The following is a 16,918-nucleotide window of genomic DNA, read 5'->3' as shown; positions in this document are numbered from 1 at the left end:
ACAATGAGAAAGTGTGCGTGAATACACATACCCTCTTAACAGACGCAGAAGCTATGCTACCCATAGCAGACCCCGGCTCTGCTTTCACAGACGTTGCTTGAGATGCTGGTCTCTGAAATTTGCTGGGTGAGGCACCACTACCTGCCAATGCTACCGGGCTCTACAACACAAAACCTCTCTCTTTGAGTAGCTGTGTTCTAGTGTTAATTTTATAATTTTGAAGAGAAAAATACTTAACCTATTATCATTCACATGTTTTTATACATGAATTTAAAGAATGATTCTGCATCGTCAACTATAATTACTGTAGAATTATGCTACTTTCAACAACACTGACCAACTGAATATAGATGTTTTCCAAACTAGTTCTATTCTCAGGATAATATACAATATGCGTCACTCAATACTGGACACAGAATAGAAATAAAAACGCAAAATAATAATAATAATTAGAAATTAAAGAAAAAAGCGACAACAACAGAAAGAAAAACATGAACCTTTATAAGAATATAACATTTATAAATTTGCACAATGTATCTAGTGTGAACAAAATTTTCGTAAGGAACGACAAAATTACTTAATTTTTAGATGAGGAAGGACACAGTCGATATAATTAACCTCTTCGAAAATCTAAAGTCGGAAACTGCGCTGTGTAACTTAAGCAATAACATTAACATTACATAAGATTACATTTAAATAATCCAAGCACGTTAAAGGAATGATTTATATAGAACTAACACATTTTTTTTCTTTATTTCTTTCAAAACGAATGGTGCTAGCCACAATTTTTTATACCTCAAACGTAGAGTATTTTTAAGAGATTACTAATCTCTATAGCAAATGTTGAAAATTCTTTATTTATTCGGCTGGAAATTCACTTCATGACGAGTTTTTAACGTCAAATTAAGCAGGAGTTTCGATATCCTGTCACGAGATGCGCAGAATTTATTTAGGATTACATAAAAAAATGGGACATTTGTCATCCCGAGCGTACTTTTCTCCAGACAGGGGACACGAGGCTGAAAAAGGGGACAATCCCGTTAGAAACGGGGCGTCTGGTCACCCTAGTCTACGTTGACTATTTGAATATGAAATGCAACCTCAATACCTCATCACCTAGTAGTATGCGAATGCAAAGGTGTTCTCTTCAGAGAATTAAATGCTAGTATGGAAGTCAAATTACATTTCTGGCTTACAACTATAATTATATTTCAATTAAAATTGTCTGATACTGTTTTATATATACAGTGGCTCAACAGTAAGAACTTCAGAAGGTTGTCTGAGTGTGCATGTGCGTGTAAGAGAGAAGGGAAGAAAGCGAAGGAGAAGAAAGGGGAAGATTTCTGTTCAAAGCAAATTATTTCAAATTGCATAGTTGGTTTAAAATAAAACCTTACATTGTAATTTCATGTGATTATATCCTTTCTGTCCTGTTGCCAACAGGTCTTGTGCAGCATGCAGACAGAGCCATGCTCCTACAAATGCTGCCTGTGCTAGTAGAGCACGCTAAGTGTTCAGTTATGATTCGTAACTCATCTAGAGGAGTTAATAAATTCAGTTGAAGAGTCCAGGGGGAAAAGGGGGGATGTCCACTTTTAAACAATTCTCAGGAAACCAATTTAAAAATGTGAAACTCTATCATTCCGAATATAATACTGAGAATTTAACCAGCAGTTATTCTGTGACTAAGAACTTTCTTCCCCTGTTCTAAGTGTAGAATGAATTCACTTCATATGAAGTATATAAGCGAATGGAAATCTGAATTTTGCCAGAAAGTGGACATCCCCCCTTTTTCCCCTGCACTCTTCGTAAACTGGGGTTACTTTGAACACAGAGGGAACTTTGAACATTTTTTTAGAAAATCATATTTAGGTTTCTACATGCTGCACATGTTATAGATGGAGGTAAATTATCATAAAATCATTCCCATACCAAATTTACCTCCATCTATAACAAGTGCAGCATGTAGAAACCTAAATAGAATTTTCTGAAAAAATGTTCAAAGTGTCCTCTGTGTTCAAAGTAACCCCAGTTTACGGTATCGTAATTATGATTTGATTGCAAGAGCTGGATATTAATGATTGCAGGTATGAGGATGGTATATGAATTTGAAAGGTAGGTGTGAAGACAACTACTTGGAGTAAAATTGATCAAAAGAAGAATCAATGCATCAGTCCTGGACGAAATAAAACCAGACTGCTCCTTAGAAGCTAAAGCCACAAGACTCAGACATATCGATATCTTAAGAAAGACCAGTTTCCCTGGAGAAGGACGTAATGTTAGGAACTGTGAGAGGTAGCTGAAGAAGAGAAAAGAAAATTATGAGATGACATGAAGAAATTGAGAATGCTATCTGTGGTATGAATACTAGCACAGGATAAAATCAAATGGAGGGCAATAAACGAATACCGTAAACGAAATTAGTAAGAAAAGACAGAGACTTTTCGAAATCTAAGGATAGATGGCCACGAAGATTTACGTAAATAATCAGGGATCTGCATACTAATACGTACACATACTAGTAAAATGTAGGTACACTTTAGAGCAATTGGTGTTCATATAATATGATAATACATACAAACAGAGTGTACTAAGAAGATAATTTTTAATAAAATATACAGAAGAGGTAGCGCCACAGATACACTATTGAAAAGCTTGTGAAGATGTTCAGAGACATGATCAGTGCTATACAAGAAACCTCAACAAAATTATTATCGTATTCTTACTGGTGAGGAACGTGATGATATTGGAATTAGGTTGGAATGTGCATCTGGAAAGTCTATATGTCGTCTTGGTCAAGAAATAGAGATTTCAAAATTCTCGACAACAAATGCAACAAACTTTTTATAGCTAAAATCATAAGTAGGCCTAACTACAGTTCGTGAGTTACAGCCATGTGATTATGGAAACTGAGTAAATTTTTGTAACTGCTGAAGATATTTGTATGGTATGACAGACACACATTCAACTTTTTGTTTTTTTGATAAATCCTAGCTTCATTTAAACGGACACGTGTCATCTCAAAAAATTAGTATTAGAGTGCTCAAAATCTGAGCTAATTCACACGAAACTTCACTAAATGACATAAAAATTCGTGTATTGTGTGCCATAATTGCTCAAAGAATGATAGGGTCCGTTTTCTTTAATGACACAATTAAAAGACAGAGGCAATAAATATTAAATCAAATTTTTTAACATTTGACTGATTACAAATGTAGATGAGCCATCTTCCAACAATATTCTGCCATAGCTCTTACAGCTGCGGCTTCAATAAATGAAATAAGAACACTTCTTGAAAATAGGGTTAGTAGTGTTTGTGGCTTTGCACTTCCTCATTTTGAGCCCGGCTATTGCTATTTGTGGGAAAGCCTGAAAGACGCGGTTTACATAAAGGTACGGTCACACGTCGCTACTTTTGCTGCGCAACTTTTGTACTTTTCGTGTTGCGCAACCCGAGTGCTGCAAAAGTTGCAACTGGAGGTTGCAAGTCTGTTCACACACAAGGCGCTACTTTTGCAGCCGCAGTCATGCTGCAGATTTCCATCTCCGTGTTGACTTCTCAATATACATTTTGTGGTTATGTTCGCATTATTAAGAAACTCATGCGAAAGCTTACTTATCTATTATTTGCTTTTCTGTCGTAACTAGTATTCAGAAATATTAAAAGCTTTTAAAACCGCCTATATATTTAAAAGATAACCAACAGCATATTCACGTAATCAATGTTGGCAACCCTCCTGTTTGAAACTACGCTACGGAAAATTGAAAAAAATGAATTATATCGTCAGCAAATATGCTCAGTCTGTGTTGTGCATTTAGTAACTGTTACAAATAATTTATTTTCATCACATCGAACATTAAAATATATCCAAACAATAAAAGTATCATTGGCACATTTGGGTGGCAACAATGGTCGCAACGCAGGAAAAGTTTCAACAAAACCGATATTAAAAATGCTGCAGCTGCAACTCTGAGGATCCTGTTCACACGTCGCTACTTTTAAGCTGCGCGCAGCATGAAAAAGTAGCGGGCAGCAGGTTCAGCAGTTGCTACTTTTCGGGTTGCACCGTTGTTCACACGTCGCAGTACGAGAGTTGCGCAGTTTTTTGTACTGCAGCGCTGCAAAAGTAGCGACGTGTGACCGTACCTTAAGTAAACCCCTCGTGTTTGAGGAACTAAAAGATAATATCTGGAGGAAGATAGCATCAATTTCAAATTATGAATTTTGCCATGTTAGCAACATTTATTTACAAAGGTATCAGGGATGTGTATGTGCAACATTTTCTACAATATTTACGGTAAATGTAGATGTTGCATCCTATGTCTGCTCTATTTGCTGGACCATGCAGTCTGTGCTCTCGGGGGTGCTGCTCTGCCTACTGGCAGCAAGGAAGCTATCAGCAGCAGGACATCAAGGAAATAATTACACTGTGCAATACACGACTCAGAGAAGCTAAAATAAATTTTGTCAATTTTGAATTTTCCTCTCACATAAGAAAGTGTCATCATGCATGATTTAAACTGTGATCTATATTTAAGTTATGCACTGTGTAAGATTCTTAACAAGCTATCCATGCTTCATAGTATGTCTAGTCTATGTTATATTAAACACAGCGCACTCACTTTGCTTTCTTGCTTGCAAGCGGCAGCTAGTGGGATGTCGGATTGTAAACCAGGTGTTTGGAGTAATGCTGCAGCTGGCTGAAGGACTGCCATTGATGAATACATGACCGGTGGCCCTCCATACATAGCAGGCGGCACCGGATATTGGTACAACATACCAGGCATTGCAGCATTCAAATAAGGCACTGAAAACATAAACAAACAATATGTTAATCCTAAAATGCTCTCTCAATTAATATCACTCAATAAAAGAATTGTATTCCAATGGACACCATCCCATTGTGGAATCCTGGGAAACGAGAATGTGGATGCTTTAGCAAAGAAGAGCAGCACTGCTACTTACAGACCTGTTACTAAATCTACGTATTACTCTGTGAAGAGATTTATTAAATCTACATACTTAGACTCCAACAAACAAAATTTGATAACACAATCTCAAGGGAAAAAATGGAACTCTGCATCATAACCCACAGTTAATTCCCGATTTACCACGAAAATCGTCTGTAGCTGCATTTAGATTGGCAACAGGCCATGATTGTTTGGCCAAACACCTGCATAGAATTGGAATATATCAGTCTCCTAACTGCCCATTGTGCAACTCAAACCAAGAAATGGATTCGGAACACCTCAAAATCTGTGCTTCAGTGGCTGACCATGATAATATCTTTGAAAAATATTGGAGTGCAAGAGGTCAAATGACTTTATTGTCAAACGCCTGGCATTAGAGAACAATAACAACAACAACAACAACATGTTAATCAGTTAGTCAGTGTTACGAGAAAATATACATCCTTGCAATGAAACAAAAATGAGTTATGAACCTGATCCAAAGGAAATAAATAACACTCCTTGAGAAGTATTGTATCAAGGCACAATATCATACAAAAATGAGTGTTATCTCACTTTTTATTACGCTGTTTAGATTTTTTATCATTTGATAACATTAAATTAAATTAAATATACAGAGTGTAACGAAAATAGTGGGCCAAACTTCAGGTATGGATTTTTCATATGTAGAGAAGAAAAAAAGGTATGAAATGGGTCCAGAAATGCCTGGTTGCCGCGCTATAGGGGTTAAAAGGAGGATCATTGCACACTACAAAACTTGGATATTAGTTGATAAATGTTTCAGTCTGTGTACATTTGTTTACAGGAACTGTTCAAAATGTCCACCTCCTGCCTGAATACAGGCTGCAGTTCATCGTCGCATTGATGTCCGGATCTGCTCTAAATTTCCTGGCGTAGCATGTATTGTCCAACAGTGTTGCTCAATTCACATGTGGAGAGTTTTCACATCATTCACAGGAGTCGAATACGTGACTTCAAGTTCCCCCACAAGCAGAAGTCCAGTGGGTTGAGATCTGGTGAGCGTGGAGGACAAGCAGCTGTTCCATCTCTTCCTAACCATCGGCCAGGGAATGTTACATTAAGGTGTCTACGTACATCCAGACTGAAATGTGTGCGAATTGAGCAACACTGTAGGACAATTCATGCTAAGCCAGGAATTTGGGAGCAGGTCCAGACGTCAGTGCGATGACAAACTGCGGCCTGTATTCAGGCAGGAGGTGGACATTTTGAACAGTTCCTGTAAACAAATGTACACGAACTGAAACATTAATCAACTAATACCTAACTTCTGTAATGCACAATGATCCTCCTATAATGCGGCAACCAGGCATTTCCAGATATACGTTCTTTAATCTTTTTTTCTTCTCTACATATGAGGAATCCATACCTCAAGTTTGGCCCATTATTTTCGTTACACCCTGTACACACTGTTTAGATTTTTCATCATTTGATAACATTAATATAAATATAAGCCACCCGCATTGCTTTCTGGCATCAAAACTTAATTATTGTACAGTACATTTTAGATGTTGGTATGTGTATAATCTTTGTAAGAAAATTATTATAATGAGAACCAAATAATTGTGACAGTGGTGGTGGTGGTGGTGGTAGTAGTGGTTATCACCATCATCATCATCATCATCATCATCATCAATTAACAGTAATTACTCCTTTCTTACCTTGCTGAGGGATGAAAGTGGGTTGTTGTCCAGGCATCATAACTCCTGGTGGAGGCATTCTAGGTGGCCCAGGGTGCTCTTGTGGTGCTAACCCCTGCGGGGGGCCAAGACCCGCTTGTTGGGCACTGGTTGGAATGTAGTAAACAGGAATCATACTGGCCATATGGGGAGGCGTAGGTATATTGTTTGTAGCAAATCTGTCAATAAAGAAACATCTACAATAAAATTTTGTGTTATTTTCTGAAAGTATTAAAATTACGATAAACGACATTAAATACTAAATTTCTTATTTAGTACTACCAATAGAGATAATGAAATGTTAAATGTAATTATAAAATAAAATAATTTATGCTCGACCATGCCGAAATGTAGTAATTATACACCTGGTAGCAGACCTTTAATGCATGTCATTAAAGGACAGGTCTTTCAGCCAATGACGACTCAGGTTACAACTGTTCACCCAATGACAGGCCAGCTTTCTACCGTTATAAAACCGCAAGTATCGATTATTCTCGGATATGCAATCGAAAGAGAATTAGCGAAAAGTCACGGAGGCTGGAAATCCAATACTGTCGCAAAAGGTTATGTTCTGCTACTATAATATTAGCGTTAATTGTAAATAATATTCAAATAAATTCAATTTGTCATCTCGTTTTTCAATGTCTAATTTAATTTCAATGTTATCTCTGTAGGTTCTTATGGCCTAGCAAGGTCAATGTGGACATCTGTTCCTCGGAAAAAATCAATACTTTCGCGTCTGCGCACATCTCACAACATACGGGACATTGCTCAAAAATTAATAATATCAAGTTAGAAATATGGTCGAGCATAAAAAGTCGTATGAAACTCGCCTATAATGGTAATTAAGAAGCTCATATGAAAATTATGAAACTCGCTTGCGCTCATTTCATAAATATCCATACTCACTTCTTAATTACCTTCATTATAGGCTCGTTGCATAATGTACTATTATGAACAAATACACTAATTTCTTACACAGTGATGGATTACTCGGAAGAGGTATGGATTTGACTTTTTTTATTGGTGGGATGGAATAAGAAATTTGGTTTGGACATTTTCCACTGCTGGAATGAAAGTAACAATGGAAGAAGTCATTTAAAAACTCTTCTGAATAATTCACAGTTACTTTGTTCTTCAGATAGGACGATATAAAATTTTCTTCGGCATTTTATATCTTTTTCTCGGGTTGCTATGCAGTAGCATATTTCAGAAACATTACAGTAAAATTCCTCGTAACCAGCACCCAAATAACTGGCAATACCAAAACAACGGCACTTTTGGTTGGGCCAAAAAAAAAGTTTAAATCTGCCACATTGCCAGTCTGGCCCATCAGTTTTGCCACATTAGGAAGTTCGCACGAACTTTCGTTTTCAGTGAATATTCGAACCTAAAATTAGTGTATTACTTGTGTTGTGTGGTGTGTTCTAATAAAGAAAATCCACACAGTTTTTATGTTTATTCAGTTATGAGCAAGTGATAGAGAAATAAAGTTCACATGACTGCAGTTTCAAGATTTGGCACCATGAAATACGAACTGCTTTTTTTGTATACCGGTATATGAGTACTGAAAAAAAAAGAAAAAAAACTTAATGCCTTTTAATGAATTTAAATACTATTATAGTCACAATCATGCCATGGTATGAAAGAAAAATTTCACAACCTCGAACGGGAATCGAGTCGCCAGCATGAAAGGATAATTCCGAGCCTTTGGCGTGAGACGAACTCGATAGCTCAGTGGTAGAGCGCCTGACCGGAGAACAGGAAGTCGCAGGTTCGATTCCCGCTCGAGGTTGTGAAATTTTTCTTTCATACCATGGCATGATTATGACTATAATAGTATTTAAATTCATTAATATGTCACATCAACGGACGTGTATACGTCACCAAACATCGTAAGATGAAGATTAATGCCTTTTAATAACGACTAACTCATTTATTTAAAAAATTTGAATTCCGAGTTGTAATAAATCGTGGAAACTTACCCGTGAGTTGAGCAGGGTGGTGTTGGCTGTAGAGGAGTAACAGTAACTGAAAAAGGTGGCCATAAATTCACATTGGTTCCACCTTGAAATATGGGAGGCACACTTCCAACACCCGAATACTGTTTTCCAGTAGCTGCCACACCAAGGCACTGGGATAATCCTGACGTCACACCTCCTCCACCGCTTCCGCCACTTCCTGGATTAAGTTCCTTGCCTCCTTCAACATGAGGGTGCTTACTAGCTTTGTAAACCTCGCCCTCCCACGAATGTGAACCACTTCGCTTAACACCATGGCACTGTTCCTACAACAAAGAAATACAGGCACTGAAGAATCAGGAAATATTAGTTTTAGCATAAGAACAAGTTATTCTTAAATTCTTTTCGTATACAGGTACCTCTTTATTTATCGGATACTTTGAATCATCCATTCTGTTCTTCCTGGGGATTGTGTACCAACACTAGTGTTCATTATTCCTGTTCAGTCTGCTATAAATTCATACTTTAAGAAAACACAAGTCACCACTGTGGAGTAACAGCCTGTCTAACAGTGAAACAAGTGGGCCCAGGTTCAAATCCTGGTTCGGACAAGACAGCTGGTTGAAGTTTTTTCCTGAGTTTTCCCTCAATGCATTAAGAGCAAATGCTGTGTAACTTTAGGCCAGAGGTCTGCTTCAGACGTTTTCGCTCGAGCGCCAAGTAGTTCACAGCATAATCCGATAGGTAGCGCACATGCATGATGGGTAAAATTGTCACGAGCGATAAATCCTCGAACGGTATAAGCCGAGCATTAGACATTCGTTCTTGTTACAGTGATGAACTGTGTAGTAACATCATAGATGTTTATCATTTCAAAACTTTGCAGTGTTTAACTAACCTCTCCATAGTACAACTACAAAACTTGCTTTAAAATGTAATATAAATGTTGTAGGTATATGTCCCCCCCCCCCCCCCACACAGGAGTGATTTTATTTTTGCCACATCTGATAGATGTTATTGGATGTAAATGTAATTATTATGAACGGAGAACACAATCACGATAATGCAAGAACTGTATCAAGTTTTCTAGTAGTAGTAGTAATAATAATAATAATAATAATAATAATAATAATAATAATAATAATAATAATCTCTAATAATTAGTGTATCAATCTTTGCGTCTGTAACAGTTGTGCAGCATGATTATTCGTTTTATTATATTTTCTGTGACGTTATCTCTGTACTAATATTGTTATTAATCTACTGCTATATCAATAATATTTTGTAAAACGTTTCTACATTGTCGCAGTATATAGGCGGAACACTATGTATGGACCTATCATATTATATATGTGGTAAATGAAATATTGAATAATTATTAATTAGCAATAATAACTGTATATCGAAGTTTTTCATACTATTTTTCCTGTTTTGGTACGTTCCATTGACTGTTCCATTAAACGTTTGTCATAAACGCAGAAAATAAAGCCTTATTTTTACCGTGTGAGCAAAACATATGTGTATCTTATCTGTCGCCTTCCATACAAGATAAGACATGTCGGTGAGATGACCTTGTACTGTGCTTCTATTTATTACGAGCGTATCACGACCGATCGTATCTCACTCGAGGGTGCGACACTCGACTGAGTTCAAGCGAGTGATTTAACTCCAATGCAGCAGTCTGCTCTAGGCGCTGGATTTCGAACTCATTTCACTGACATTATCACTTTCATCTCACGCAAGATGCTAGATAACCATAATAGTTGATAAAACGTCGTAATATAAACCAATTAAAAAAATATAACACAGAATAAGAAAAGGAGCCACATTCCGGTATCTATGTCAGAAAAATGTTTACTTTCCTCCAGACAGAAATAGATTTTGATCCACTAGTTTCATATTAAAGAGCGCCATACCTATGGCAAGGGTTATGGGACTTTATTAGATTTTAACTACGAAAGTGGACATACATCTGCCTTCCACAGGTATTGGTTATGTCTCGTGCCGTGTTTATTTTGTGTTATTTTACCAGTGTGTGATCTGGAAGTATTGTTACTGTGAATGTCTGTGTTTATTTAACATTAATCTTCAACAGAGGAAATTCTCTTCAAAATATGTGACTGGTTCTCAGTCAATAAATTGGTATTAAATTGTAACAAAACTAACATAATTTAATTTAAATCCTGTCCAAATTCAACCTCGCAAATTTCTAGCGCAATAATTAACAATAGATCCCTATTAGAAACAACAACAACCAAATTTCTTGGCTTAAAAATCGATAATGTGTTAAACTGGAAAAATCATATTCAAGAAATTACCCCCAAACTAAATTCAGCTTGTTTTGCTATTAGATCTATGCAAAAGATAGTAAATATCAATACCTTAAAAACAATATACTTTGCATACTTCCACTCGGTAATGAGTTTTGGAATAATATTCTGAGGAAATTCCACAGATAGTAACAGTATACTTCTATTACAAAAAAGAGTAATTAGAATAATGGTAGGTGCGAAATCTAGGGAATCGTGTAGGACTATTTTCAAAAAACTACAAATAATGCCCATGGCTTGTCAGTATATCTTTTCATTAATAATCTCCTCGTATGCAATCGTGAAAACTTTGTAAATAATTCAACAGTTCATAGCATAAATACACGTCAAAAAATGACTTTCATACTCCATCGGCAAGCCTATCGTGCTATCAAAAAGGAGTGCGTTATATGGCAGTAAAAATTTGTAATACGCTCCCTATGGATATAAAAAATGAAAGTGAAAAAATAAGATTATTTAGGGCCAAATAATTAAAGAAGTACCTAATTTCTCACGCCTTCTATTCTGTAGGTGAATTCATGACATTCAATAACACTTCATGAAATTGATACTAAAACTTTGTGTTGTACTAGTAGACTATATTGTAAATCTCATCTGCATATATTTCATCTAGACTGTGACTATAAATTAAGACTTTATAATAGTATTAAGTTTTTTGACTTGTTCCATATTCTAGCTGTAAAGCAATGTATGAATACCAGGGAATGTTAATAAATACAATACGATACAACAATTGCTACAACAGTGAACAGAGAACGGTACTGTACTGTAGGTCTTACACTTAAATGAGAAAATGATTGAGATTGTAAATTATAATTTATCTTAATATTCACCTGCAAAAGTTTGTCATGAACACACTTCTTCAACTTGCTTTCTCTCTCACTACCTTTGTTCCTCTGTTCTCTATGCTTCTGGACCATTTTCTTTTCCATATCTTCATTGTGCCTGCATAAAAATGGGAAAGAGAATGCGTTTTAATATTGTTTACACTTCACTTAAAAGTTGTGTATATTTTCGTCTGTTTTCAGTTATATTTTCTCTTTATCACATTGCATGTGCTTCATATTTACTGTCTATAACTAACACAGAAGTAATACTTGGACGAATCATTAAGCAAACATATATCGAAATATTTATAATATTAGTTAGATATCAATGTGCTTAATAGAGACCATCTACAGATATGTACTAAATTTAGGGTTTGAGGTAGGGCGGGATGCAGAGGGATGACATCCCTGTTCCTTTTGAAATGGCTTAAAACCATTGTGTTACTGTACTTCTTAATATATAATATATGTGTTACTATTTTAACGCATGCTATTTAAACTTCTGTAATATGTTTATAGGTCTAGATGAAACACAGACTGTACATCACACAGTATATTTTCATAACATGTCTATGAATTGAAAGGGGAAAACCAGACTTCACTGACAACCAAGAGAGAAGATAATGTAAATCAACAATACCAGTGCCACTGAACAACAACAACAACAAATACTATCATAAATAAATAAATAAATCTATTAAAAAGTATTATGTACTACATATATGCACTGTAAATTACTTTATATTGTGGCAAAGTTACATTTAATTCTTTAGTAGTATTAAAAATACAAAAGTTCAAAATATTTTCTAATTTATAAGCACTGGAAGCAGTCCCTCTAATTACTCAGTGTCTTTAAATGTGATGTACATAAATACGTCTATTCGTAGTATAAATCTAACTGAATCTACTAGTCAATACACATTCTTAATCATTATAGCATCATTCATAGTAAAGAATGAACATATTTTTCATATTAAATTTACATTTAAGTTGTTATGATCATTATTATCTAATACAAATAATTCAGAGGAACTCCTGAGTAAAAATTGCATATTGTAACATGAAAAGAAATTGAATAAACTGTCATAACATGCTCATAAAGTGTAGCAAAAATGACTGCATAGGTAGTTAGAAAATAAAACAAAATTTTAAAGCTTCTGACAGGTACATAACATTAACTCATAATAATAAAACAAAACTACTGAGAAACAAAAGCACATCAACATGTGTGGTCTTGTTTGAATTCTATCAATATGATGCTCATAAAATGTAGCAAAAGTGACTGCATATGTAGTCAGAAAACAAAACAAAATTTTAAAGCTTCTGACAGATAACATTAACTCATAATACTAAAACAAAACTACTGAGAAACAAAAACACATCAACATGTGTGGCCTTGTTTGCATTCTATCAATATGATGCTCATAAAATGTAGCAAAAGTGACTGCATATGTAGTCAGAAAACAAAACAAAATTTTAAAGCTTCTGACAGATAACATTAACTCATAATACTAAAACAAAACTACTGAGAAACAAAAACACATCAACATGTGTGGCCTTGTTTGCATTCTATCAATATGATGCTCATAAAATGTAGCAAAAGTGACTGCATATGTAGTCAGAAAACAAAACAAAATTTTAAAGCTTCTGACAGATAACATTAACTCATAATACTAAAACAAAACTACTGAGAAACAAAAACACATCAACATGTGTGGCCTTGTTTGCATTCTATCAATATGATGCTCATAAAATGTAGCAAAAGTGACTGCATATGTAGTCAGAAAACAAAACAAAATTTTAAAGCTTCTGACAGATAACATTAACTCATAATACTAAAACAAAACTACTGAGAAACAAAAACACATCAACATGTGTGGCCTTGTTTGCATTCTATCAATATGATGCTCATAAAATGTAGCAAAAGTGACTGCATATGTAGTCAGAAAACAAAACAAAATTTTAAAGCTTCTGACAGATAACATTAACTCATAATACTAAAACAAAACTACTGAGAAACAAAAACACATCAACATGTGTGGCCTTGTTTGCATTCTATCAATATGATGCTCATAAAATGTAGCAAAAGTGACTGCATATGTAGTCAGAAAACAAAACAAAATTTTAAAGCTTCTGACAGATAACATTAACTCATAATACTAAAACAAAACTACTGAGAAACAAAAACACATCAACATGTGTGGCCTTGTTTGCATTCTATCAATATGATGCTCATAAAATGTAGCAAAAGTGACTGCATATGTAGTCAGAAAACAAAACAAAATTTTAAAGCTTCTGACAGATAACATTAACTCATAATACTAAAACAAAACTACTGAGAAACAAAAACACATCAACATGTGTGGCCTTGTTTGCATTCTATCAATATGATGCTCATAAAATGTAGCAAAAGTGACTGCATATGTAGTCAGAAAACAAAACAAAATTTTAAAGCTTCTGACAGATAACATTAACTCATAATACTAAAACAAAACTACTGAGAAACAAAAACACATCAACATGTGTGGCCTTGTTTGCATTCTATCAATATGATGCTCATAAAATGTAGCAAAAGTGACTGCATATGTAGTCAGAAAACAAAACAAAATTTTAAAGCTTCTGACAGATAACATTAACTCATAATACTAAAACAAAACTACTGAGAAACAAAAACACATCAACATGTGTGGCCTTGTTTGCATTCTATCAATATGTTATCAAAGAATAATAATTAAATAATTAAGAAAGGAGCTCAAGAAAATATGATGATTCAGATCTACAGGGAGTTCCTGTGCAGACTGGTCCCACTTCAACGTCTACCTAACAAAATCTGTTGGCAGGTACTGTAGCTAGTGATTATACGCCGGCATTTGGACAGGTCCATGCACGCTTCCCTACACAGACCGATCTCACTCCATCCCTTACCACTTAGCTTCCTCGGGACCGGCACTCTGCACTACCAACATTAAGTCAACAGAACATTACTACCGGGAATTGGTCTGCATAGGAACTCTTTGTATATGAAGTACCAGAAGACTATTCCTCGTTAAATATACTTTCTTTCACTTATCATTTACACACATGCACATTCTTCCACTTCCCTTCCCCTCCCCACTTCTTCTCTCACATACATTCTCATTTTCTCACTCTTTCTGTAAGTCTGAAGGCCAGCTCCTACTTAGCGGAATCGAATTGAAACAAAAGTCTGTCGCCACTCACACCTAGTGGAATCGAATCGAACCAAATCAAAGTGTGTTGCAGTGTAAAAGGGATAGCACAGTTATGTGATGAGGTGGAAAGAGAAGAACTACATATCGAAAACAAGAAAAGGAAATATTGGATTTATGATATTTTTAACTTACACGTGGAGAATTTTCTATTTTATTTGACTCTATTCCGTGAGATGAAATAAAATTTCGTTCTATACTGAGGATGGTGTGAAGAAACACCAAAACAGCTATAAGCCGCACATGCTTACATAATTAACACGAGTAAGATCGCCATTTAATCAATTATTTATATTCAAGTGTTAAAAGTAGTGTACGAAAGATTCAACATGGATATACATAGCGTTCTGTCCAAGGACAGGCCTTTTACTGCAACTCCCAACATTCTGCAATTTTTCCTATTTTCTGCCTTCCTCTTAGTCTCCGCATATGTTTCCGTTAATTTACTTATTTTGTTTCAAGCATTATCACGAGAATAATTATTATGGTAGTACTTCTGTGTTTTGTCATACATTAGCGGATAAAATTACGAACAAAATTTATTAATTTTCCTTCATTCCTATTATTCAATTGTAATTTTCTGTACAGCAACGTACTATTTCAGCAATAAATTACGCTACCAAAAATGGATACCGCTCATTTGTTTTTTTCACGAAGGCTTCACGAGAACATACGATCATACCCAAAACAAGAAGTTCTGTTCCGACAGTGGAATAAATATTCTAGCTCATGAATTCTATTCGATTCGATTTGACATGCTGCTTTTTGCTCTATTCAATTTTAATACATTGTGAAGAGAAATTCTGCTCGATTCGATTCCGTTAAGTGGGAACCAAGGCTACATTTAACTGTGAAATTAATATCTCTAACTTATGAGTTTGAAGAATTCGCAACCTGCAATTGTGGAGTTCTATGTAATACGGGCTCATACCGCCATGGGCCCTTTTTGGGGGGATTGCATTTTCTGGGTGTCTACAGTTACATTGTTACACCTGTAAAGTTTCATTGCGATATCTCGATTTATGAATGTGTGAAAATCATTTTAAAATCAGTTATAGGAGAGACAAGCCATTAAGATTAGGAACTGCAGTTGCGTTATTGATTATGTTATTTGAAGATATCTGAGTTAGCTGATAATGATGGAACTAAGAAACGCAAGGGACAGTCAAGAAGAGACCGTGCTGCAAAGAAGATTAAAAGGAATTTCGGCGAAAGCTATACATGTTACTGGTGAAGCTATTTCTAGCACACAGTTTCTTCTAGTTACACAATGCTGTAAAAATAAATGTTTTGAAAAATGTACAGTAATAAAACAAGAAGATTTAAACAAGAAATACTTCAAGAAAAATGGCTGACATGAATATTGACACTAGGTTATTGGGAAGCCAGCACACAAGGACAAGTGATGGTGAACTAAATCTGAATAATTAACTTCATTTAGTGTTAAGGAAGAATCATTTATGTTTCAAATTTCATACAAAGTGATTTATGTTTACATTTTGTTAAAATCTGTTTAAGATAATTTATGTGTTCTGGTTACTCCTAAGTTGTATTTTTGTATTACCATACTGTGTAACATAACAATGTAACACTTCTATGTAAAAGAGGATCATGAACAGCTGTTCTCCCTAAAAAGAGCCCATATAAGCATCACTTCGAACATCAATATCTATATGAAAACTGAAGAAAAACTTAGTTTCTACTTAGCACTTGATAGAATAAACATGAAAGAGTACTTTTGTTTAATGCCGCACAAGTAAAAAGGCAATAAATAAAATGTTATGCATAGTTGAATACTTTAATCCTATTTTTCTCGAAATATACTTTCCTGTCGTAGACCCCTATTACACAGAACCCCTCAATTGATTTACTACAAAATACATACTCTTCTCTATCTCGTAGTCC

The 16,918-nt window shown here is 35.1% G+C and overlaps 1 protein-coding gene across 11 annotated transcripts in view; it reads right to left on the bottom strand.

Moving 5' to 3' along the window:
- per (period circadian regulator) overlaps nt 1–16,918 on the bottom strand; it is a 280,779-nt gene that overhangs the window by 29,718 nt on the left and 234,143 nt on the right. For 10 of the 11 annotated variants that reach the window (XR_011334946.1, XM_069840390.1, XM_069840394.1 and 7 more), the window contains 5 exons: nt 11,793–11,904; nt 8,654–8,955; nt 6,651–6,847; nt 4,624–4,808; nt 32–160 (listed from right to left, as the gene is read on the bottom strand). Coding sequence is in view for 10 of the 11 variants with exons in the window: in XM_069840390.1 (XP_069696491.1) it covers nt 32–160; nt 4,624–4,808; nt 6,651–6,847; nt 8,654–8,955; nt 11,793–11,904 (925 nt within the window). In the remaining variant the exon portion in view is untranslated. The remainder of the gene's footprint in view (nt 1–31; nt 161–4,623; nt 4,809–6,650; nt 6,848–8,653; nt 8,956–11,792; nt 11,905–16,918) is intronic. The other variant, XM_069840396.1, reaches the window with a different exon arrangement.

The sequence above is a fragment of the Periplaneta americana genome, chromosome 11 (assembly GCF_040183065.1).
Source record: "Periplaneta americana isolate PAMFEO1 chromosome 11, P.americana_PAMFEO1_priV1, whole genome shotgun sequence".
Taxonomy (NCBI): Eukaryota; Metazoa; Arthropoda; class Insecta; order Blattodea; family Blattidae; genus Periplaneta; species Periplaneta americana.
The sequence above is the reverse complement of the archived record's forward strand: the minus strand, read 5'-3'. Positions and strand labels throughout refer to the sequence as shown.